This window comes from Rhinolophus sinicus, chromosome 16, assembly GCF_057876585.1.
Source record: "Rhinolophus sinicus isolate RSI-liver-muscle chromosome 16, RSI-T2T, whole genome shotgun sequence".
NCBI classification, from domain to species: domain Eukaryota; kingdom Metazoa; phylum Chordata; class Mammalia; order Chiroptera; family Rhinolophidae; genus Rhinolophus; species Rhinolophus sinicus.
In genome coordinates this window covers 151,920,308-151,945,355 of record NC_142516.1, presented here as the reverse complement: position 1 = coordinate 151,945,355, position 25,048 = coordinate 151,920,308, and the positions used below count along the sequence as shown (strand labels likewise).

At 34.7% G+C, this 25,048-nt stretch overlaps 1 protein-coding gene across 4 annotated transcripts in view; it reads left to right on the top strand.

Moving 5' to 3' along the window:
• The window catches only part of GPR180 (G protein-coupled receptor 180), a 28,931-nt gene extending 12,835 nt beyond the window's left edge, over positions 1-16,096 (top strand). For all 4 annotated transcript variants that reach the window (XM_019737181.3, XM_019737182.3, XM_088792855.1 and 1 more), the window contains 6 exons: positions 5,134-5,314; positions 5,457-5,506; positions 8,541-8,698; positions 10,423-10,614; positions 12,588-12,665; positions 13,908-16,096. In XM_019737181.3, the coding sequence (XP_019592740.3) occupies positions 5,134-5,314; positions 5,457-5,506; positions 8,541-8,698; positions 10,423-10,614; positions 12,588-12,665; positions 13,908-14,066 (818 nt within the window). In that variant the 3' untranslated portion in view covers positions 14,067-16,096. The remainder of the gene's footprint in view (positions 1-5,133; positions 5,315-5,456; positions 5,507-8,540; positions 8,699-10,422; positions 10,615-12,587; positions 12,666-13,907) is intronic.
• The last annotated feature ends 8,952 nt before the right edge of the window (positions 16,097-25,048 follow it).

Sequence of the window (25,048 nt, the reverse complement as noted above, 5' to 3'; positions counted from 1 at the left end):
GTGCCATGCTTAGGCCACTGAATGTCAGTCATACTCACCCTGGCTGATCCGGGACCTTGCCCATGTCTTCTAGTATTTTTTTCAACATCCTAAATTATGACTAGCTTTTTCTTTAGGGTTCATACTAACCATTATGATTCGGTTCTGAGGCCTAACTTCTTCTGACCTATCGTCTTCTGTGACTGATTTTGATTAGATGCTTATATTATGTCTAAAATCCTTTTTTTTTTCTCTTTTTATACTAGAATGGGGAAAGTTACATTGCTCATGTCATCAACAATATTTAAATGAGGGACAAAACCTTACTGTATATAGTATGTATTTTCGTTAAGCATGGGATTCTGTGCAATGCTGGTCTGTAGGGACTGATTATCAAAAAGTTCTAGAAGTACTCAAAAGTATTCAAATATGTTATGTGACTAGCTTAATTCTTAAGGATTACATCATTTCATTGATTAAAGTGCCTAAAGGCCTTAACATAACCATAAAATGTGATTAATTCTACACTGACGTCTAAATCAGTCGTTTTCAACCCATCACTGTGTAAGCATCTGGAGAGCTTTAAAAAAAAAAGTCCACCCCCAGAGACTTAGGTTTGGTTTTGGAGTGGGAGCCAAGCATGTGTAGTTGGTCAGAGCTCTGAGGTTGTTTCTAATGTGCGGAACCACTGGTCTAAATGTCCATATTCCACATTGTTTTGGTAATGTATTGCTTTTAAAGTATAGCCTTAAGAGGGATTCTTCCTACTTTGTAGCCTCAGGTATGGAATTGGTTTCCAGGGAATAATACCCAATTGGTTCATTTTAGAAACTTTTGCTCGTTTGTCTAATTTTCTGCCATGAATAGGGAAAATTGATTTGTTATGCTTTCTACTGAGAATTAACTGTTAAACCATATAGCTGAGAGGTTTGAATTAGAATAACCTGGTGCAAATAGTTGCAATTAATGTTACATGTTATTCTGGTTAAATTTTATATTTCTTTTCTTTCAAACTAATTATGTATTTTATATCTACTAGACTTTGGTTTATCCTCTATTTTACAGACATGGTCTAGATTAAAAATAAATAAATAGCCTAATATAAATTTGATGCCACTTGGCAAAATGCTACATAGGCATATCATGCTTTAAGTAGAATAAAATAAAACTGCTTCTTAAAAATATTAGAATCCTTACTAACTGTATTTGTGCTGTTGTTAGAAACCAAAAGAAGTGTCCAGAATTCTGAGGGGTAAAGCATTACCATCTAAAGTAGACTGGTTTCTATTGGTGTATAAAATCTGCCATTTCACTGTTTTTAAGATTCCAGATATGTTCCTTTTCTCTTGTCCCTTCCTCCTCTAGTATCCCAACAGATAATGGGGTTGGGTCTTCCATTTAGCTCTGGTAACATGTTGCTGATGATACACTGGAATGTTTATGGCTTAAAGTAACAGAAAACACTAATGCAAGTGGTATAGACAATAAGGAAATTAATTATCTTACATACCAAAAATTTCCAAAGCTTGTTCAGGGTGTTTTTTTCAGCATCTCTCTACTCTCCTATCCTGTGACTGTCCACTTTGGCTGTCTGTATTTGTGGGTTCTGCGTCTGCAGATTCAACCAACCACAGGTTGAAAAAGTTAAAAAATAATCATAATAATTCTGGAAAATTCCAAAAAGCAAAACTTGAATTTTCCAATATGCCAAGCATTACGCTAAATCCATGCGAATGAAGTCATATGGAGGCATACCCTGCTGTAGCCTCCAGCTACTTTCACAGATCCTCAGCCTCTCTCCAGCAATTGTTGTTTGAACATTGTTCACCGCACATCTCTTTAGTGTGCCATTTTATATAAGGGATTGAGCATCCACGGAAGTCCTGCAACCAATCCTCCTTGGATACTGAGGGATGACTGATGGCAAAATGAGTATCTCTTTTTTTAAGAGCAAGGAAACCTTTCCCAGAGGCTCCCTTGTCACATTTCATTGACCAGAACTGGGTCACATGCCTTTACTATACAGCATCATGAGAAAAATGTAAGTGAAGTTGTCAAAAAGAAGATAAGGGTACACTAATGTGTCAAAGTAATGGGTTAGGCTCTCTTATTTGCAAGGGTATTGGAATTTATCTGATTGGTTTAGACAAATCAAGAAAAATCTTGAAACAAGAGAAACAAATGAGAAACAAAAACTCATAGACACAGACAATAGTTGAGTGGTTACCAGAGTGGTGTGGTAGATGAGGGAAAAGGGCATCAAATATATGGTGATGGAAGGAGAACTGACTGGGTGGTGAACACACAATGGGATTTATAGATGATGTAATACAGAATTGTACACCTGAAATCTATGTAACTTTACTAACAATGTCACCCCAATAAACTCTAATTTAAAAAAAAAAAAGAAAGAAAAAAGAAAAATCTTGAGACACTGGAGGGTGGGGTGGACATTGGGCTCTGAAAGAGAAAGCATTGTTTGTAGGCAGGAGTATTCCAGGTGCTGCTTGGTGATGCAATGACTCTGTCCCTTTCTCTTACCCTCTTTTCTCCCATATCCTATTAGTTAGCTGGAGATGAATTTTTTGAAACTGTCCTATAAGTTTTCATCCTACTGAATTTTGCAAATGTTTCTTCCCATTAAGCTTGTCTTAAAGTCTGTGCATTTTGTAAAAACTTAAGTGTTTGTCACCTATTGCATGCTCATTTAAGGTATTTCACGTGTAGGTAAAATTTAATGCCTAGTATCTATCTCTTTTAAAATTAGATTTTAATTTCAAAGTGAACAGATTGCTTTCTTGTGAAGGATGGTGGCAGACCCAAAGTAAAGTTGTTAACCGAAGAGGAAAAAACAGACTTTTTTTTCTAGAAGTGATTTATTTAAAAGAACAGTGAGTGCAGAACCAATATTTTATCTTTAAAGTTATCTTTAGACAGGGTCGAGGTAGGAATAATTTAGATAAAATCAGTGAACAAAGTATAGGGCAAATGTCCTAGTTGAAGTTATTTGATATATTATCTCAAAATTTATTGGTTATAATGTTCTAAGAGATACATTTAATTTTGAATAATCCTAAAACATTTTTTTGCTGGTGACATATGTCTTATTTTCAAAAGTTTCTCTCTTTCCTATATTATTTTGATTAGTCAGTAAATCGTCTAAGGATTTTCTTTTTATGGTGGATTTGTAACCTAATGGGTCTGCAACTTTATCTTGTAAGGAATTATAAATAAAAACTTAAATAGAATTCCATGTTTAATTCTTTATACCAAGAAGGAGAGATAAAAACCAAGATTTAAAACGCGCTAGCAAAAAGAATTTTACTCACAGTTACAATATGTTTAGCATATTTTCTGTCTTGTTCCATTACCATAACAATCCCAGGCTTATTGTCCCATTATTTCTAAAGCTGGGATACTTATCTATGTAAGGAATTTTTAAAAGAAAATATGCCTTATCTGTTATTTGATCATCTCTTCCTGAAGTCTAAATATGCCTTTTCACCTGGAATAGATAGTGGACTACCAGCGTTTATGTATATAGAGCAGGAGAGACACCCAGTGGTTGAAATACTTAACCTTTTTTTTCTCCTAACCATGCCAAAAATGTGATTGAGATTGGACTACTTATTGACTATTTTCCCTACTATTTGTATCTTCTGAATTGCTTTTCTAAAATTGTTTTCCATATAATGGAAGTATTCCTTTCTCTGCCTATTGATTGGAGTTTACCCCAAATGAGATATTGGAGCAGATTCACAATTGGAATGGAAGTGATTGCAATTTAGACTGATCCTCCACAGATTTCAATAGCGACAGGTCTATCCTTAGCCACTGTCACTGTACTCTAGTGTTCGTTAGGTAGAATATAAAAGCCCTAATAGTATTAGGGACTAGCTTTAGCTGTAACCAAATAAATGTAAGCCATTCAATTCAAAGCTAGCCCTCTAGTATATTATAAAATTTTTCTGAAATTTCTGAAAAATTAAGACACAGTCAAAAGATTCCAAGTAGCAGAGAAAAATGGGTATTTATCTTGAGGATGCATGAAGACTGCTGAAAAGCTGCTAGTAGAAACTTAATGAGGCCACTTAATGACAAGCACGATTTTTAATATAAAATCTGCACATTTGTTCTTGTCTTTAGGTCCAGTCCCTTTGCTCAGTCAATATTTCAGTGTACTCAGAATTTTTATTTTATCGTGGCCTGGTTTGACTCCTTTGGCCTATCCCAATATGAACTCCTTTCAACTTCAGTTTCTTTTGCCAAATCCTTAGCATGTTTTATGGTTTGATTTCCCAAGAGAATATGATTAGCTTAGCTTACCTTTGAGAACCCAATTGGCCAATGGCTAGTCTTTGGATTGGTAGCCATTTAGCCAGATGTTATAATTTAAGGTAACTGTGGAACACAGTCACATGATCACCATAGTGTTTCCTTTTTCGTAAGAGCTGAAGACAGTTCCCTTCAGAAGGGGTCTGGTCATGACAGGGATATGGAAGCTTTATCCAGATGGAAACTTAAGATCATGGTACATTCCAGAACTGCGGTTCTCATGCTTTAGTTGTATCAGAATCACCGGAAGGGCTGACTTATTAAAACAGAGATTCCTGAGCCCTGCTCTCAGAGTTTTTGATTCAGTAGATCTGGGATGGGGCCCAAGAATTTACATTTCCAGCAAGTTCCCTGGTGATGCTGTTGCTGCTGGCCCAGGGCTCACACTTTGAGACCCACTGTCAAAGTGTTTTATACAATTGTTGATTGACTAAATCTGTGTCTAGGTGTCTGACGAAAGAAATCCACTTTGGAGTTAAAAAGTATGTCTACCAATGCTGAAATGATTGTTTTAATTTACTGTTTTTGAACAAAACTATGATGTTATGGTTAGGCTTTGGGCTTATTCCCTGGGTGACCACTATGCTTTTTTATAGATTGACTTTAACTAGTTTAGTTTAATCTGCCTACTTATAGTTAAAACTATCCAAAAGTATAAAATTCTTAAGTTTCAATAATTTTCTTTTTTTCTTTCTTACAAAAGTGAATGGTTTGACTCCCGTTATAAAACAAGAAATATGTTGACAGGAAGATTTGAAAGCAACCCAACACTATAACTGGCTTGTTTTACTGAAGCAAACTCCTTTCTTCTCTTCACAGGGTTACATGAGTTCTTTTTTCTCCTAGTCCTAGTGTACTTTGTGATTGCTTGCATTTATGCTCAATCATTGTGGCAGGCAATTAAAAAAGGAGGACCCATGCACATGATTTTAAAAGTTCTGACAACTGCATTGCTGTTACAAGCTGGTTCAGCTTTAGCTAATTACATTCATTTCTCCAGGTAACTCACAACCACTAAAACTGTGTCCATCATTACGTCTAATTAATCCTAATTAGTCCACCAAAATTATGCTTGATTTGATATGAACAATTTTTTTTCACATTTGTAATTTACGTTAATACTCTCTTCTTCAATTCCTCAGTTACTCCAAAGATGGAATAGGGGTACCTTTTATGGGAAGTTTGGCAGAATGTGAGTATCTTTCTGAGCTTTTTTTAAAAATGTAAACCTGCTATCTGCTTCTTGTTTGTTTTCCCTCTTTGTAAATTTTTTTGTCATAATACAATTTTTCTATTCAAGGTTGGTTTGAATTTAGCATGACTGAAAACCGGGCTACAGATTTAGTGCCCATATGTCCTGTTTAGTTTCTACTTAATAGGTAATGTGTGCAGCTCTCTGTTTTTAGAGCATATTTATATGTGTTCTCTCATTTTGTCTTCTATAAAACTTCAGTGAAGTGTAGGTTTGCTTTTCTCTATTTTGCAGATAAAGGATCTGGGCTCAGTGGCATGAAGCAAATTTCTAAATGTGAGTCAGCTATGGAGTGGTAGCATCAAGACTCAGACCCAAGTTTTCTGACCCCAAGCTGAAGTTTTTTTCCCTATTTTCATCCCTTTTGTACTCTTTTTCTCTATTCTGACCCAGAGCCATAGAATACACCTATAATTGAGCTGATCTCACAGATATATAGATATATATATGTATTCACACACACACACACACGGTGCCAAAAAAATGTATACACATTTTAAGGAAGGAAAAAACTATTAAAATTGTAATACTTAATATATACCGATAACAAAAGATGAATACAAGTCACATTTGACTTCTGCAATTACAAGAGATGCTCAAAGTGGTTACCATCAGCGTCCAGACACTTCTGATTATGGCGAACTACTGCTTGAGCAACGTTGACCAAAGGGTTCACTTCTATACATTTTTTTGTCACCCCCGTTTTATATATATATATGAACTCTTATGAGTTAAGCATGATATAAATAATATTTAAAAATGTCTATAAGCATGACTTTTTAAAGGGAACTTCATAGGGACATCAGGTCATATGCCATTCTCAGTCCTGGAAAACTAGTTGAGATTTGCTCTAAAAACTCAGATTCTGAATATGACACCATTCTTGGGTTTACTTTTCCTTATATTTCCATATTTCTCTTCTAATCTCATCACTCTTTAAAAGGGTATCTTCTGGTAATCTCTGTTATCATCTCAGGACCCACTTAGCCTGATTTAGCTGCCTATTTTAAGATTCTAAAACTTCTAAAACCTTTCATTTTCCTTGTGAAGAGAATATGTACTGTTCACCTACTGAGCATGAACAAGAATTGCTTCTTTTTTTAACATTTTTGAGAACCCTGGTTTCTCCCATTCCTTTCTCTTAGATAATTCAGGATATATAACAGAATCACAGAATATTTTAAAGCTGGACAGAACCTTAGAAATAATTTAGCTTATGCTCTTTAGATGAGGCAATTTTTGCCTCTAAAGAGGCAAAATACACAAAAGCCCATCAGTGGCAAAGCTATTAAACTCAAGAAGGACTTTTGAAATTTTGTATCTGCTATACATAAAACAGTGTATTTGTCTGGCATCTTCACTGTAAGTTAAAAAGCAAAAGTATTCTTTAAAAAACTACAGTAAATGTATGTTGCTCATTTTGGTAGTTCTCACAACAAGTTTGGTTAGTTAAATGATTAAAATTTCAAGATTTTTAATCAAATCCCACATAATGGGATTTTTGTGTGATCTGTACATTTTATCTACAGTTAGGTTATTTTTAAACAACAAATAAGCAGTGTTCTGCCTATCCTCACAGTTATAGTATTATATCAATATGTACATTACGTAGTATATAAAGAAAGGAGCCAGAAAATCAGGTGTTTCCTACCCCCCACCCCCGCCCAGGTAGTTTTTTGCTAATTAGCAATTTATGTAGGAATATTCCTTTGGGTATAATTTTTTTATCTAAGTAACTGAATATGTATTCGTGAAATGTTTAATAAAAATAATTGGCCTCAAAGTCATTTAAAGTCTATGATGAAAGAAAATTGTGCTTGATCTGAAAGACCATGACATTTTATATGATTCAAATGTAGTGACAGTTCATTATCAGAATTCACTATTACAAGTATAAATGTAGAGTATACAGTTGTAATTTGAGTGGCAGAACAGGGGGAAAATACATCAAAATATATATATGAAAAAGTATATTATTAATAAGTTTTTGGCTTGTAACTTTCAAATATAAGTATTGTGCTATAGCTAGTTTTATCTGTTTCCCTAAGAATATCTTTATATAAAAGAAGTAAAAGTTGTACACATCATAGTTATGGATGGCAATTTGGAGAAAGTTTTATTTTGTGAAATTGTGATCATGTTTATTCCAGAATTTACATCAAAATATACTATGATAAGAAAGTGATAATTTTTTTTAAATCAGTAAATACTACCTTCTAAAATAAGTGTGCATGGAACTTAAAGTATTTATTGACTGTTAAACATTATTCTCTTGTAGCAGTGAACTTGATGCTTGCAATTTTGTGGCATCCTTTTTAAAGGAGCAGGCTTCCCCTGCAATGTAAGCGATGGCCACCTGGTGGCACATGACACTAACGCATGGAGTATTTCAATTTGTCTTCAGGACTCCAAAGTCAACAGAATTAATCGATGTTACAGTAGCTATGCATTTTATTGTCATCCTATTTCTTATTAATAGTTTTAGAAAATACTCTTCACATTGTAGTTCAGCCATCAAACAAAAATTAGCAACAGAGAAATGAAGTCATCAGTATTCTTTACATTGTAAAAGTTATGTTTAAAATTTGTTTCTTTTAATAAGTAGTAAGATATAGAGAACAGGATTGTGTAGTTAGAAAAGCTAAGAAAAATGGGAAACACAAAAAGATTTGAAGTTTGTCTTAATAAAGATATGATATAGGCCTATGTGTGTATACATGTATATATGTGTACATATATGTTTATGTACATAAGAGTGTTGCCTTTGTTTTAAGTGTTCTCATAAATTTACAAATTTAATGGCAACATTTTACTTCTTTAGAATTGTTATTCATGAATATCTCTTACTACTGAATTTCTTCAGCTTCTCTTTGAAAATGCCCTTCTTTTTGTGGTTAAAAATATATTCTCAACTCAGAAGGATCGTTCTTTGTATTATAAAACCTTGGTTGACTTTGGTTTTCATTTCCATTAGTTTTTGACATCGCTTCCCAAATTCAAATGTTATACCTACTTCTGAGTCTGTGCATGGGTTGGACAATAGTCAGAATGAAAAAGTCTCAAAGCAGACCTCTCCAGTGGGATTCTACTCCTGCATCCACTGGCATTGCTGTGTTCATTGTCATAACACAAGTGAGTATTGACATTCAGTGTTTCTGCTTTTCAGTATTCAGAAATGTGTGATTGAACATATCTCATTTCACAATGGAAACCTGGGGCCCATGAGGAATTTGTGTCATTTTTAAGTATGAACTTAAAGAGTGACAGGTCAGATAATCTAGTACTCTTTTGAGTGTTGAATTTAATTGTAATTTACCTGAACTTGAGCTTTCTATCAGCTTATTCAAGCACAGTATGTTTAATATTAGGTGAGATTCTCATTTCCTACTTAATAGCTTTCTTTCATATTTTCTAACATATAGTGAGTATTCAACATTAAATGAGTGAATCAATGAATTTGAGATTCATTGATTGGCAAGGATTGTTAGGTCCAATTCTACTTTATACATGAAATAATGCAAGTGAATATCTGAGCTCAATGAAAAAGCAAAATGTAGAATAAAAGAGAATGGGATCTTGTTTTTGAAAACAATTACAAAAATAAATTTGGTCTTTTAGAAAGGTCCTCTAAGCCTTTTTTTCCTTCTATACCAATAGTATAGACATTATTCTAGGATCTCCATATGCCTATGTGCAGTGGATTTATAAAAATTAAGAAGAAAGGTGTAGACATAAAACTTTGTACTGAGTTTGTGACCATCATTGGCTATAGATGAAAATGAAATATATACTTGGGCTCTGTAAAGGATATTATACTTTAAGTTTTAATGCATTATTAAATAAATTCCAAACTCATTAGTAAAGAGTCAAGTCTGTGTTTTATTCTTCTCTGCACCTCTAGTATTTATTTAGTACAGTAGGTGCTGAGTGAATTAGGTATATTAAATTTACATGATTGGTTTTAGGAAGAGATCATGTCATAGATAGTGATATTGAGAAAGAAGATAATGCCAGGAAGGGAGGGCTAATGAGAAAGAACTGAATTAGAAGTGAATATAGTCAGGGCAATATTATACCAACTTAATATTTTTGATTCAGGATTTGTGGAGAATAGTGTTAATAGCAGGTTAAATTCTCATTTTTCAATTCATACCTTTTTTAAATTCAATTTTTATTATTTCCTTGTAAATTTATTACCATAGACAAATACAAATTAAGAATTGAGATTATGACACTACCCTAGAGTGTATATGAGCATTTGTGAAGAATACAATAGGGATGGCCCTGGTCCTCAATAGCCCGACAAGGCAGAGCACACAGGCAACCAGAGTCTGCGTAGATACATACTTATGTTCCACGGGTCATGTCTTCGCATATGTATATACATTGTGAGATAATCACAAGTCCATTAACATATCCATCACCTCACACAGATAGCAGGAAATGGTAGTTCTGTAATAGCACTTTTTTTTTTGGTAAAAGTTAAGTTTAGAAATGTAAGTAATAAAGTGTTGAAGTAAGAAAGAGATGGAGTTAGAAAAAAGTTTATATTTATTCTCTTAATCTTTTCAACTTATTTTCATCCTTGAGATGTCTTACTTGAGTCACAGTAGCAATAGCATTTCTTATATTTTGTAGGCGGTCTCATTTGATAATCGTTTTTCTCTAGTTTAGGGTGTCAACAAGGAAAAGACCACCTGTGCTTTATTAACTGACAACTTTATAGTCTGATAAATCTTAGAACCTCTTAGGAATGTTTATATACTGTTTAAAGGGATGTTTAAAAGGGATGAAAAAATACTTTACCATAAGTAGGTATGATTTTTCTTTTCTCTAAATGTATTGTTTTTTTGCAGAGTATTTTGCTATTTTGGGAACAGTTTGAAGATACCAGGCCTCACAGCTACCATTCACACCACAGCTTAGCAGGGATCCTTCTAATCGTTTTAAGAATTTGCCTAGCGTTGTCCCTAGGCTGCGGACTCTACCAAATCATCACAATGGAGAGAAGTACACTAAAAAGGGAGTTCTACATCACGTTTGCCAAAGTATGGGTTTGGTGGGAAAATGGCTTCTTCTGATCATCAACTTTGTTCTGCTTTCTTTAGGAAGTTAATAAGCAACCACATGCCAACATTAAACTTTGAGTATGTGTCAGGCACTACTGTAAGCCCTTTATGTGCTTCACAACCTCATTTAATCTTCACAACCTATGAGATGAACCCGTAGAATAGTTTCCATGTAATTTTTAGCAGGTCAGCTTTGCCTGGCTCGCGATTTCTTTATCAATAGGGATTCCACATTTTTTTCTATAGTACTGGAATTTTTTTAGAAATTAAAATACAGTTTACATTTCTCAAAAGACAGTTATATTAATTGACTACGAACTGTTACTCTCAGAATTATGCAGTGGTTTAAAATAAACCATGAGGAGTTACCCTTCAGCATAAGCAGATAGAACCAGGAGGATGAGTGTGTATTATTTCAGCCATTTCACTGCATCCATATAAGATGTTCACTGTATGTCCCCCTCTCTGTGTCCCTCTTCTGGTAGTGAGATCTACGGTGTTTCCCCGAAAATAAGACCGGGTCTTATATTAAGTTTTGCTCCAAAAGACACAGTAGGGCTTAAGTTCAGGGGATGTCCTCCTGAAAAATCATGCTAGGGCTTATTTTCTGGTTAGGTCTTATTTTCGGGGAAACACGATAAGAGCAAGTTTGATTTTTTTCTATACCATTTAATAAAGGAATAGATCAGGAGAGAGATTAGGGCAGTAACATTACAAACCATCCTCCCTAGAGGGTTGTTTTTCTGTCAGATTGAGACAATCCATATTCTTTCATCTTGAGAACTTTAAACAGCTCTCTGATAAGCTGTTTAGTCAGCCCACTCTAGCGCACAGAGTCTGAGCAGTCAGAGGCAGCTGTGGAAGAAGCGCCAGATCCCTTCTTTGGTCCTAGAGTAGAGTGTTTTACAGCTGCTGCTGCAGCCCTAGGAACCCCCTTCAGGCTTCTGAGCACCAAACAAGCAAGAAGACATCATTTGCTTTTGAATTTTTCACAGAGATCATAGTGCCTATTTTTTAAAATTTAGTGTATATGTAAGGTGTTTCGAAACTAAATTTTTTCTTTTGTTTTATGTTTAAAATAGTACCATTTTTCTTGAATTTAAAAGTTATTTTTATGTTATAATTTAACATTTTGAATAGGTTCAAACAGCCAAAAGTATATAAAGGATAACAAAATGTTTCTTACCTCTCTCCCATCTATTCAGTTATCACCTCCTCATATAATCACTGCTATTAATTTTTAATTTATCCTCCCAGAGAATTTTGATATACAGCCTATATATTTCCCTCCATTTTTATATAAACAGTAGCATGCATGCTAAGCACATTTTCTACACATTTTTTTTCTTTACCTTCAATACTCTAAGCATCTCAACAGCTACTATTTATTAACTTATTATTTTATTTCAAATTTAATTTTGGAAAAGAAAATACATTGCCATGGTTCTAGGAAAAATAGAAAAGAAATATTTGACGAGTATAATGTTAAAATGTTTTCCATTCTTACTTGCCCAGTTCCACTCTCTTCTGGACTAACAGCCCTCAACTAGGTAACCACTATCAATCAGTTTTTGTGTATTCTCACATATTTTCTTTGTATATCTACATGCAAATATGAATATACATGCTTATTTTTTACAGAAATATTACACATTTGTACCTTGTTTACTTCAATTATTGATTTGTTACTTAATGTATTTATAGTATATCAAAATGTGTGTATGTAAAATATTTAAGATTTTATATGCTCCAGAAAATACCCATTTGATTAGAAACAAAATATTAATGTCATAGCAACAGCAAATTATTTCTATATTTTATTGCAAGTTCTACTTTAAAGGTTGATTGAGATCTATCCGGATCTCCTAAATACGCCACTACTGTTTTTGATCTGCTACTTTCTGAAAATAGATATCGCTGCACTTATTTGACTCATTTTTCATTTGTTTCAGGGCTGTATCTTGTGGTTTTTATGCCATCCAGGTCTTGCATGTATTTCTCTCATGTTTAATGACTACCAAAGAGATAAGGTAAGTAATATACATGATAAAAAAGTTTGTTGTAGTCTTTATCGAGAAATTATTGAAGTAGGAAAGGCCTGTTTATCCATCCAGAGATTTCTAGAGTTCTTTAAAATAAAACTTTGAAACAAAATATTGAACTGGTGATGAAATAAATTAGAAGTTCAAAATATAAAAGAAAAAATTTTTAAGTTAGTTATAAGCAAAATGATGGAAAATAGCTTTACTCATATTTTAGACTTTCAGAATGCTATTTTATAAATTAAATTAGAGAATTCATAACACATCTTTGTTAAGGAAAAAATGACTAAAATTTTTCGCTGTGTAATGGTAAAAATCAAGATAGATTTATAAAAATCAATCTAATTACTTTAACAGACTGCAGACTAGAGTGCCACAGTCAAGTATGCCTCATTTTGATTGTGTTGATACCTAGTTTCTTAGGTGAACCGCTCCATCATTTCAAAGTAGAGTTCTGCCAGGACCCCTTTACAAGTAATGCAGTATGAACACACAAATGTGTCTTGAGCCTGAGGTATTTACCCAGGGTAAATAGGTAGGAAGGTAGTCTACAAAAATAGAGAAGTGACTTGAGAATTTTTGAAAGGGCTTTTAGAGTACTCTTCAGGATTCAGGTAGGGGCATGCTTTATTCCTATTACTATATTAACCAGAAACTGATTTTTCTTATTTCTGTAGTGCGTGCACCCTAAGGAGAGAATGACATATCAAATTATTTTTTTGCATCTTATTTTGGCATTTCTAAACTGTTAATGGAATTTTACCTTTGAACAATTACAGTTTTGAACATTAGTCATATTTTCCAATTGAAAATTTATTTGATAAAATGTACCCATGCTAAAACCAGAGGAGGAGGAGTGTATTTGTGTGTGAATATGGAGGGAGGGAGGGAGGGAGGGAGGGAGGGAGGGAGGGAGGGAGGGAGGGAGGGAGGGAGGGAGGGAGAGAGAGAAAGACAGAGAGAGAGAGAGAGACAAAAAAATGTATACACATTTTAAGAAAAGGAAAAACTGTATTAAAATTGTAATACTCAATATATACCGATAACAAAAGGTGAGTACAAGTCATGTGTATATGTTTTTTTGGCACCCCTGATATATACAGTGTATATATAAAACAGATATGTATGTATACATAATATATACATATGAGGTATATATAGATTCATGATAAATTGAATATAATTTCTCTGTTTTTTACATGCACTAAAAACATTCCCTTGTCTTTTCAGGTTATTACAATAGGTGTTATCCTTTGCCAGTCTGTTTCCATGGTTATTCTCTACAGACTCTTTCTATCCCACAGTCTGTACTGGGAAGTTTCTTCACTTTCCTCAGTAACACTACCACTGACCGTATCATCTGGACACAAAAGTCGACCTCACTTCTGATACTTGATTTTCTTTAAAGGATAAGTGGATTGATTGAACAGAGTGCAATAAGGATCCAAATACAGTGACTTTTTTTTCATACTTTTGGTATGAAAAATTGAACAGAGAAAGCAGAGCATGTAATTTATACAACTGCATTTAAGCAGTACCAAAACTGAAAAAGGTAATAAATGACGTGTTTTTAAATATACTTAAACTTTGAAGAGTGTTATTACAAGATTATTTATGCATTTTCCATATGGAAATAAAAATCAAAAAGAACTATGATATTTTGGTAAGAGATTCACCACTTATAATGCCTCATCTTATCTCCATAGTTAACTCAGGTTTAACAGTCTTATAAAAAGTAATCAATTAAGTGATTACTTGCTTACATATATCTAAACTAAGTCCAATTATGAAATAAGGGTAGTACACTGATTAAAAACTGTTTTTTTATGCATTAAGGAAAACGCATTTCATATTATAGTTTAAGAGAACTGAAAATGAAATTACTTCAGAAAATGAATATTTGTGGGTGGGGTTTTTCTCCATTTTCTTCTATCACTTTGGCCCTAGTTCAGGTTTTAGTTTTGATTAGGAAAGGGTTTTTTACAGTTTATGAAAAATAAAATTAGATGCATTACATGTGTTTTAAGGACAAAAGTTTTTAAAATATGAACATTTAGGCGAAGGGACACACCGGTTTACATGTTTAAAATGAAAGAAAGGAAAAAGTACTATATGATATGGTACTAAAATTTTAATCCTGATACAATTCATTTGTCTTACATTGAGTCCCCAATCGTAATTAAGCCATATACACAGATTAAATTAACAGAAGCATTTCACATAAATGTGGTTTCAGTCATCAACTACCCATGAATTCCTGCCCAAGGATACTTAATCAGGATTAAATTTTCTATGAATAATTGAAAAACAAAATACTCATTGGATTTGTTATAATCCATATTGGCACTGGGTTCTAAGTAGTTACCATTTTGAATCCTTTGTAATAAAGCCATAGTTTTTGTGTATGTATGCCCCAGTATTGAGTATGCTAGCTAAAATATATTCTATCAAGTGCCTATTTAGAGAATTGTTAAGTGGTTGTTGATACCTGCTGTATGAAGTGAGTGTTCCCATTAACAGTCAGATTGAAAATGATTCTGTTTCTGTTTTTCAAGTTATTCAGGTCTTTTCATTTTTACCTCTGGCTTATTTTTTAAAAATATCTTTTAATCTACTTTCAAAGGTATTAACATTTTTAAGCAAGAAATGGTGCACTGATCTGGTAATTAAACTTTTTAATTAAATAGTTAAAATAACATAACACAACTTAAAAATAACTGTGGCTTCATTTTTGCTTTTCCCTTACATTTAGTCCCATTGGAAATGAATAGCATTCTGTTTCATTTTAAAGGCAAAATATATGTGTTTGTTACTAGCAAAATGGCAAAGTGACGAAGAAGTTCAGCCTGCTCATTAAATCATCTCTGACAGTTCTTTTTAAATTATTTAATAAATGAAAGCTACAGGTTGAGACTAGAAAGTGTGGGGTATATTTTAGGTTTATATGATCTGCTGAGTGGTCCTGACCTTGTTTTCCCCTTACCATATCTCACTAATAACCCCAGTTATTGTCTGTTGTGTTCAATTGTCTGTGTGCAGTTTATTAAGCTGAAAAAAAAGTGAAGCCTTTTCATAAATTTTATGAACTTGCAACAATGGGAAGGAAATTATGAAATACGTTACTGTGCTTGCATTTATGAAACTAACACCTTTTTTTCTTTATTTTTTAATTTATGGTTGAATTTGCTGATTATTTTGTTATTCAAGAGCCATTGTTAATGAAGTAAAAACAGTTGTTAATAATAAATGTATATAAAGTTTAGTAATCAAAACTCAAATTTATAGTTCATAAGTCATGACATAGCATCCCCGTTTTTCTGAATGTTTACATGGAGATATGTCACAGACTATAGGAAGATACGTGTATACTGCAAACTCTAATTAAAGATCAAAACTTTTCTACTTTTCTTTCTCTGTCAGCTAATGCTTTCTAAATCTATTTATACTTTTTTTTAAAAGATGAATGGTCTATCCAGAGCTCTTTTTTTAAGAAACATTTTGTTTTTTCAAACTTAGGAAGGTATAGAGACTGTTTATTTTTAATGACATCTATAGTAATGTTAGTTCCCACGTAATTGAGTGCCTACTGTGCATGAGGCCCTTTACACTCATCGCTAAGCCCTACTGCACTAGCCACGCCCCCTTTGACTGAGTATAAGAAAGAACAGGGCCTGCCTGTGGCTCAGGCAGTTAGAGCTCCATGCGCCTAACTCCAAAGGCTGCCGGTTCGATTCCTACATGGGCCAGTGGGCTCTCATCCACAAGGTTGCCAGTTCAATTCCTTGAGTCCCGCAAGGGATGGTGGGCAGCACCCCCTGCAACTAAGCTTGAACACGGCACCTTGAGCTGAGCTGCCTCCCGGATGGCTCAGCTGGTTGGAGCGCGGGCTCTCAACCACAAGGTTGCCAGTTCGACTCCCGCAAGATATGGTGGGCTGTGCCCCCAGCAACTAGCAAAGGCAACTGGACCTGGAGTTGAGCTGCGCCCTCCACAACTAAGACTGAAAGGACAACAACTTGACTTGGAAAAAAAAGTCCTGGAAGTACACACTGTACCCCCAATAAAGTCCTGTTCCCCTTCTCCAATAAAATCTTAAAAAAAAAAAATCAATTAAAAAAAAAAAAAAGAACAAATGATGCCTCTGAAGTCACCTGACATCTTTTTCTTTTTCTACTCTACCCTCATGATTTAATGAGCAACTATGAGGTGTGTGTTTTTAGTGAGAATGAAAGGTTGATTTTAGCATTAAGCCTGGAATTGTGCAGAAATCAGAAATGAGCTCGAATATCTATAAGTGCGCACCCCAGCACATTTAAATATTTGAACCTTGGCTTTCAGCCAGACAGCTAGCAGGGAGAGAGAATCCAGGCAGAAGAACTTGCTTTAGGAACATTTTTCATGATCTCACAGAAAGTAAGACAAGTCTGATGAAAATAGAAGATATGCAAGTCTAAGGCCAATTCTAACATAACAAGACCAGGACCTGTACATCGTCCTGAACACTGGCCCCTTCCACATGTTGCCCTAAGGAGACTCTGCATATTCTCTGGAAAGTCTTGGAAAATCTGAAATTATTTGTGAAACATTTTCTTTAAATAGCTTAGTAGTGTCATCTTTGAGGTTTTTCTGTGTGTTTTTGAGAATTGATGTGATAGCCCATCGAGACTGGATCGGAAGAAGTATTAATACCATTTTTTCTTTCAACATGAATAGGTGAATTGAGACTAAATAAGACTGGTTTATCTGTGAGATCTGAAAACTAGTGTCGAGCTCGCTAGCGTGAACTCTTGCAGTAGTTCATTACTGCTTCCCTACTTGACATGCTCTGCACAACTGCCAGGGTATCCTGTATCTTGTCCTGTAGGAATGGCATTTCCATATAATACCAGAATGCCTGGAGTCATGGAAAAAGTGGCCCTGCTCATTCATGCTCTGCAAAGCAAAGCTGAATGATAGAATTCTTTGTGCTAACCTTACGCCTTTTTTTAAAGTTTGATATTATTTTACAATAGCGTAAACAAAATTTTTACTGCCCTGTTAAAAACTCCATTTGCTTCCCATTGCACTTAGAAAAAAGTGATCCATGCTCATTACCATATTCTGCAAGGCCCTACAAGCTCTGGTTCCTGCTTCTGTCTCCGATATCATTTCATACCACTCTCCCTCTCACCAGGCCCCAGCCTCATCATCAAAAAATGCCTCATTTATGTCACTGCCTCAGAGCCTTTGCACCAGCCCTTCTGCCTGAAATATTCTCTTCTAAATCTTGGCATGGTTGCATGGCTGAATCCTCCTCATTTGTCAGTTCTCAGCTCAGATTTCTTTCAGAGACCTCTAACCAGCTGTTGTGAATTTATATGGTACACGTTTAGCTCAGTTGGAGATACGTTCCTCAGAATTCACCCTGCAGAATTCCAGGATCGTGTGGGTCACAAGAGATGTTTGGTGTGAGATTTAGAAGGTGGAAGTAAGGTAGCTAGATCCAGATTCCTTTTATACTTGAAAGGTCCAAGCAGGGCGAACATGGTTGCTGCTCACCCATGTTGTTGCTTATCTGCTGGCTCATCTTCTTGGCCTTGGGCCAACAGACAGGCCCACAGGAATACCAGCTCCTGCTGGATTGCCACTTTCAGCTGCTCTGACTCCTGGGCCAGGTGTGTGCTTTACTCTGTGACGAGGATGCCAGGTTCTGCAAGACAACCTCGTTGTTGAGGTTGGAGACTTGGCGACAGACTGATATGAGTGCAATTCTGTCCTCATGCGTTCTACTCATCCTGGCTGGTTCCAATGTGTCCTTGCTCTGCCCACTTCACAGCCATCTTCCCTTCCCACCTACCAGACACAAAACGAACAGTCTCCAATAATTTCTATAACAAATCCCTTAAATAAAGATGTGTGTGTGTGTTATCCTAATGGTTCTCTTTCTGATCATATCCTCACTGATATTTCATCCTGTCTAATGCTGCTTCCCATCCTAATTGCTCTATTGCATTATCCCCTTTCTCTTTATAGTACTTAGTGCTTTATCTTTTCTTGTTGCCTCTCTCCCCAGTTTAAATGTAAACTCTAAGGGAGTTTGGCCATTGTTTGTATTGTTCATTGCTGTATCCCTAATACATAGAACATTCCCTGATGTACACTAGATGCTCAAAAATATTTTTGAATGAATGGAAAAAGAGTTCCAGACATAGCAATATAGCGTTATTAAATAATAGAATCTCTCAGAGTGACTTCCATAATGCCTTATCTTTCTTTATTCAATTATGTGGAACTGAAAATGTGTAAAACTCTTGAGTAGTCAAGTAGTTGTTATAAAGTCTAATCTCTAAAACTCATCAATTATGAGAGTTGTCAAAGAGGCAGTTTCCTCCTATTTTACATAATAGTGTATTAGGACCTTTGGTCTGGTTTCTCAGCCCACCACACTAAAACTACCAATTCAAGAGAAGTTTGAGTCTGCTGGAGGGAAGGATAGTTGACAGTAGTCACGCAGCTGGAAGAAGACAGAAGAACCAAAAATGACACTCAAATCAGCAGCCGGGGTCATTCAGTGTGGATGAAAACAGCCCAATGTGCCCTAATAGACTCTTAGAGCTTCATTGTTTAATATAATTCATGACAATAGCCTAGTTAATCAAAAGATTAAATTATAAATTATATTCAGTATCCTCAGAGAAACGTGTAAATGCATTGCAGTGTTTCAGTCTTGTTTCCAGGTAATACAGGCACCCTGTACAAAATTCAGGAGGTTGAAAAGGGTAAAAACATCCTTCTCCCAGCCACTCATTTCTCTTCTCTGAATCTAACCTCTCTTACCATTTTCTTGTTTATTTTTCTACAGATGGCCTCATGGACATATAAGCATACATATATATGAAACACAAATTGTAGCATACCATATGGATTGTTTTGCGCATTAAGCAGTTTATTTTGTATCCTTACCTTCAGAGTTGCCCATTCTTTTCACCAATTGCATGAAACTGCCATTATATAGGTGTATTTTAACGTTTTAAATCAGTCCTTTGTTACTTGACATTGTTGGTTTCTAGTCTTTTGCTATTACAGGTAGCCTCCAAACCCTTGGAATGAAAAATTTGCCTGGCCCTCTACCTCTTCTTTCAGTCCTCTCCTCTTCAATCTCCCCCTCTCCTTTCCCAGGATCAAAATACTTGGAACTTCCAGAGTGACAGAATATCTTGTTATTCATCGTGGAACCTGGTTTATGCTAATATAATAACTCAGGATGAGGGCCAGCCACACCAGAATGACCAACCATGTAATTAGCGGGTTGGGGCTTTAAGTCACAGGGATATCAGCCTGACCTGGGGGGGAAGAGGGCTGGAGATTAAGTTCCACCTTGTAGTCAGTGATTCAATCAATCATGCCTACGTAATGAAACTCCAATAAAACTGCACACTGAAGCTCAGTTGAGCTCGTAGATTATTTTTTTTGTTTTTTTAAAATACAGGTGAAATTATCAGGGTTTTTTTGGTTTTGGTTTTTGGGGTTTTTTTGGTTTTTTTTAATGGTTTCTATGTTCTACCTGGGTCACATATGGAAAGCCTTACCTCTTTGAGATTATGTTTAAATCACCCATATTTTCTTCTAGTAGTTTTATGTTTTATTTTTCATGTTTAAACTTTTGATCCACCTGGACTTTATTTTGCTGTAAAATCTGAACTAGGGATTCAATGTAATTCTTTTTTTCCCCCCAAATGATGGCCGACTTACTACAACATCACATACTGTGTAATCCACCATTTCTTTACTGATTTGTTGTTAGTCTATTTCTGGGCTTTTAAGGCTGTTCCAGTGAACTATTAATTCATGATCTGATACCACACTTTTAATTATTGTAGCTTTAAAATAAGCCTTACTGTCTGGTATGGATAATTTCCTTTTAGTGCTCTTCCTCATAATTTTTCTGATAATTCTTGTTATTTTTATGTGAACTTTAGAATCAGTTTTTCTGATTTTCAAAGGAAAATTAAATCCTGTTTATAATACTTAGTGAGATGAACTAAGTTTCAAAATCAGTTTAGGGAGATTCAGCTTTCTTAACATGTTGGATGTTAATACCACAGATGGCCGCTCATTCTGGCTCCTTAGCCAAGCATATCATCAACTGAGTCTGTGGTTGCTTCCATAGTGACCCAAGAAACTGATACGAAATACCTTTCCACTTCTTCAATGTGAGCATGTGTTTGTCACTTTTTAAAGACTTCCTTAGCTATCTAAGGATAGCTTGTACATTTCTTGATACCGCCAGATATTTTAATGTTTTCTTTCATTATATTTCACATTCACCTGTTGCTTTACACATGAAGGCTGTTGATTTCTATATTTTGTTTGTGCTCCCAATCACCTTACTGAATTCTCCTAACAGTTGTAATAATTTTCTAGTTAATTCTCTTGTGTTTTTGAGGTAAGCAATTATATCATCTATAAATAATGATCACTTTTATTCTCCATACTTTTAACATCTCATTTTTACCCCTTTTGCTAGTATCTCCAAAATAGTGTTAGTTTTGGTAATATGCAGTAACATTCCCGCATTGCACATGAAGTGGTTCCAAGTGGCTTTGAAAAGTTAAATATGTATATTATAAACCCTACAGTAATAACTACAAAACAAAACAAACTGCACAAATGTTTTATAAAAACATATAGTAGGAAAATTAAAGTGAAATACTAAAAAATGTTCAAATAAGCTAAATGAAGAGAGGGAAGGAGAAACAGGAATTAAAAACAGGAAAACAAGCAGAAAACAAAAGACCTAAATCAAAACACATCAATAATTACCTTAAATGTCAATGTTCTAAATACACCAATTAAAAGAGAAACTGTCAGAATAGATTTCTTTTAAATCTCCCAACTATATGCTGTCTAAAAGAAACTCACTTCAAATATAATGATATAAGTAAGTTAAAATAATGGGACTAAAATAAAATATACTCCCATGCAAACAAACGAAAGATGAAATGACTATATTAATATCGAAGTAGACCTCAGAGTAACGAAAATTACCAGGGATAAAAGAAAGAATGAAAAGATTAAAGGGTGAATTCACCAAGAAGACTGGAATCCCAAATATATACACCGAACAACAGATCTTCAAAATACATACAGCAAAAACAAAACTGAAAGGAGAAATAGACAAATCCATAATTATAGTTGGAGACCACAACACAATTCTCTCATTAATCAAACCAGTAAAAAATCAGTTAGAACACAGAAACTGAACAACATTATCGACTGAAGCTAGTTGACATATTTAGGTCACTCAACCCAATAGCAGTGGAATATACATTCTTTTCAGGTGGCACATGGACCATTCATCAAGATAGTTCATATCCTGGATCATAAAACAATATCTAAAATAATTGAAATTATACAAAATATGTATAACCAGTAATGGAAAAAATCATAACAAGTAATGGGAAAAAAATAACTGGAAAATCTACAAGCACGTCGAAACCACTTTTAAATTAACAATAACCAAATATTTTGAACTGAATGAAAATGAAAATACAGCATATCAAAAATTGAGAAAGGAAACAAAGTATTTCTTAGAAAATTTATAGTATTAAATGTTTATATGGAAGTTTTAAATCAACAATCTAAGCTCCCAACTTAAGAAAATTAAAAAGAAGTGAAAAATAACTCCGAAGCAGCAAAAGGAAACAAAGATGAGAGCAGATATGAACTTAGAAAACCCACAGACAAAAGTCAATGAAACCACAACTGGTTCTTTGAAAACATCAATAAAATTAATAAACCTTTAGCAAAATTGACAAAGGAAAAAGGGCAACACAAATTAATGTCAGGAATCAAAGAGAAGATACCAGACTCTGCAGACATTAACAGGATGACAGTAAGGAAATATTGGGGGGAAAAAACTTCCACTAACATATGTATGACAATCTAGATTAAATAACCAATTTCCTAGAAACTATGTCAAGAACTATAAGGGTCAGATTTTACCCTACTTACAAGCTAACTAGGTAGCCTGTTACTACTTCATGAAGGCAGCAGAGCACACAGGACTCCTAGGTCAGAGATGAAGGATTTTATTACAGCACAGCAAGCTTTGTGAGTTTCATGCTGATTGGCATTGGTTACACGTACCTCCTGAGTCGATGGGGCAATGCAGCTATGACTAGATAGATGCTACACACATGCAATGGATTCATATAGCCCCCAAGGAACACTGAAGATTTTTGAGGGAATTTATCTCTTTTATAATTGGCTTTTTTAGAGAGAGATATTACCTCATCGTGCTCTCTGCAGAAATAGCCCTGAGAAAGGGTTTTGCCCCAGGTAAAGAGTGGTTGGAGCATGCATTCTTGACATACCCAGCAAGAGCATGCAGGGATGCGTAAGGCCCATAGTGGATTATTTTTTCAGCACCACAAACTATCAAAAGCCACTCAAGATGAACTAAATATCCAAAGTAGTACTGTAATGACTAAAGAAATCTTGTTTAAAAGTCTTCTGAAATAGAAATCTCTGGGCTTAGATGGTTTCACTGGAGAATTCTACCAAACATTTAAAGAAGTAACACTGATTCTACACAATCTCTTCCAAAAAAGATAGAAGAGAAGGGAGAGAAATGTGCAAAGGCATTTAGTGGAAAAATTAATGTCTTCAACAGTGCTGGAACTAGCAGACATCTGTATGCAAAAATAAATAAACCCCAACCTAAACCTCATACCGTATACAAAAATTAACTCAAAATGAATTGTTGATTTAAATGTAAAACATAAAACTATAAAACTTTTAGAATACATAGGATGAAATCTTTGTGACTTAAGGTTAGGCAAAGAATTCTTTCACACCAAAAGTGCAATTCATAAAAGAAAGTATATTTGCAAACAAGGCCTCCAATAAGGGGCTAATATCCAAAATATGTAAGGAACTCATACAACTCAACAACAAAAAAACAAACAATCCAATTAAAAAACGGGCAGAGGACCTGAATAGACATTTCTCCAAGGGGACATACAAATGGCAATAGACATATGAAAAAATGCTCAACATCACTAATCATCAGAGAAATGAAAATAAAAACTCCAATGAGATGTTACTTCATACCAGTTAGAATGGCTATCATCAACAAGACAAATAGTAACAAATGTTGGAGAGGCTGTGGAGAAAAAGGAACCCTCATACACTGTTGGTGGGAATGCAGATTGGTGCAGCCGCTGTGGAAGGCAGTGTGGAGGTTCCTCAAAAAATTAAGAATAGAATTACCATATGACCCAGCAATTCCTCTCCTGGGTATCTACCCCCAAAATATCTAAAAACATTCTTCCGTAAAAATATATGTGCTCCAATGTTCATTGCAGCTTTATTTATTGTGGCCAAGACATGAGAACAACCAAAGTGTCCTTCAATAGATGATTGGATAAAGAAGATGTGGTATCAATACACAATGGAATACTACTCTGCCATAAGAAAAGATGAAATACTGCCGTTTGCGACAACATGGATGGATCTTGAGATTATTATGCTAAGCAAAGTAAGTCAGATAGAAAATTTCAAGAACCATAGAATTTCACTGATATGTAGGATATAAAACTGAAAACAACAAAGGAACAAAACAAATAAATGAAGAAACAAAAACTCATAGACACAGACAACAGTTTAGTGGTTACCAGAGAGTAACCAGAGGGGGAGTGGTAGATGAGGGTAAAAGGGATCAAATATATGGTAATGGAAGGAGAACTGGCTCTGGGTGGTGAACACACAATGTAATATACAGATGATGTATTACAGAATTGGACACCTGAAACCTATGTAACTTTACTAACGATTGTCACCCCAATGAACTTTAATTCAAAGAAAAAGAAAACATTGATAAACTTGACTTCATTAAAATTAAAAGTTTTTGTTATGCAATAACACTGTTAAGAGAATGAATAGACAAGCTATAATCTGGGAGAAAATATTTGTACGTCATATATTCAATAAAGGACTCTGTGTAAAGAATGGATAAAGAACTCTTAAAATTCTTGAGTAGTGAGAAGACAAACCAATTAAAAATGGAGCAAAGTACTGAACAGGCACTTTACCAAAGAAAATTTGCAGATGACAAATCAGCACATGAAGAAGTGTTCAATATAATGAGCCATTAGAGAAATCTAAGTTAAAATCATGGTGAGATTCTACTACAAATCTATCAGAATGGCTAAAATAAAATATTGAAAATACCAAGTCTTGTCAAGGATGTGGACCAACTGGAACTCTCCTGTGTTGCTGGTGGGAATGCAAAATGGTACAGCCACTCTGGAAAACAGTTTTGTACTTGCTTATAAAGTTAAATAAATTACCATATGACACAGCAATCCCACCCTTGGGTATTAACCCTA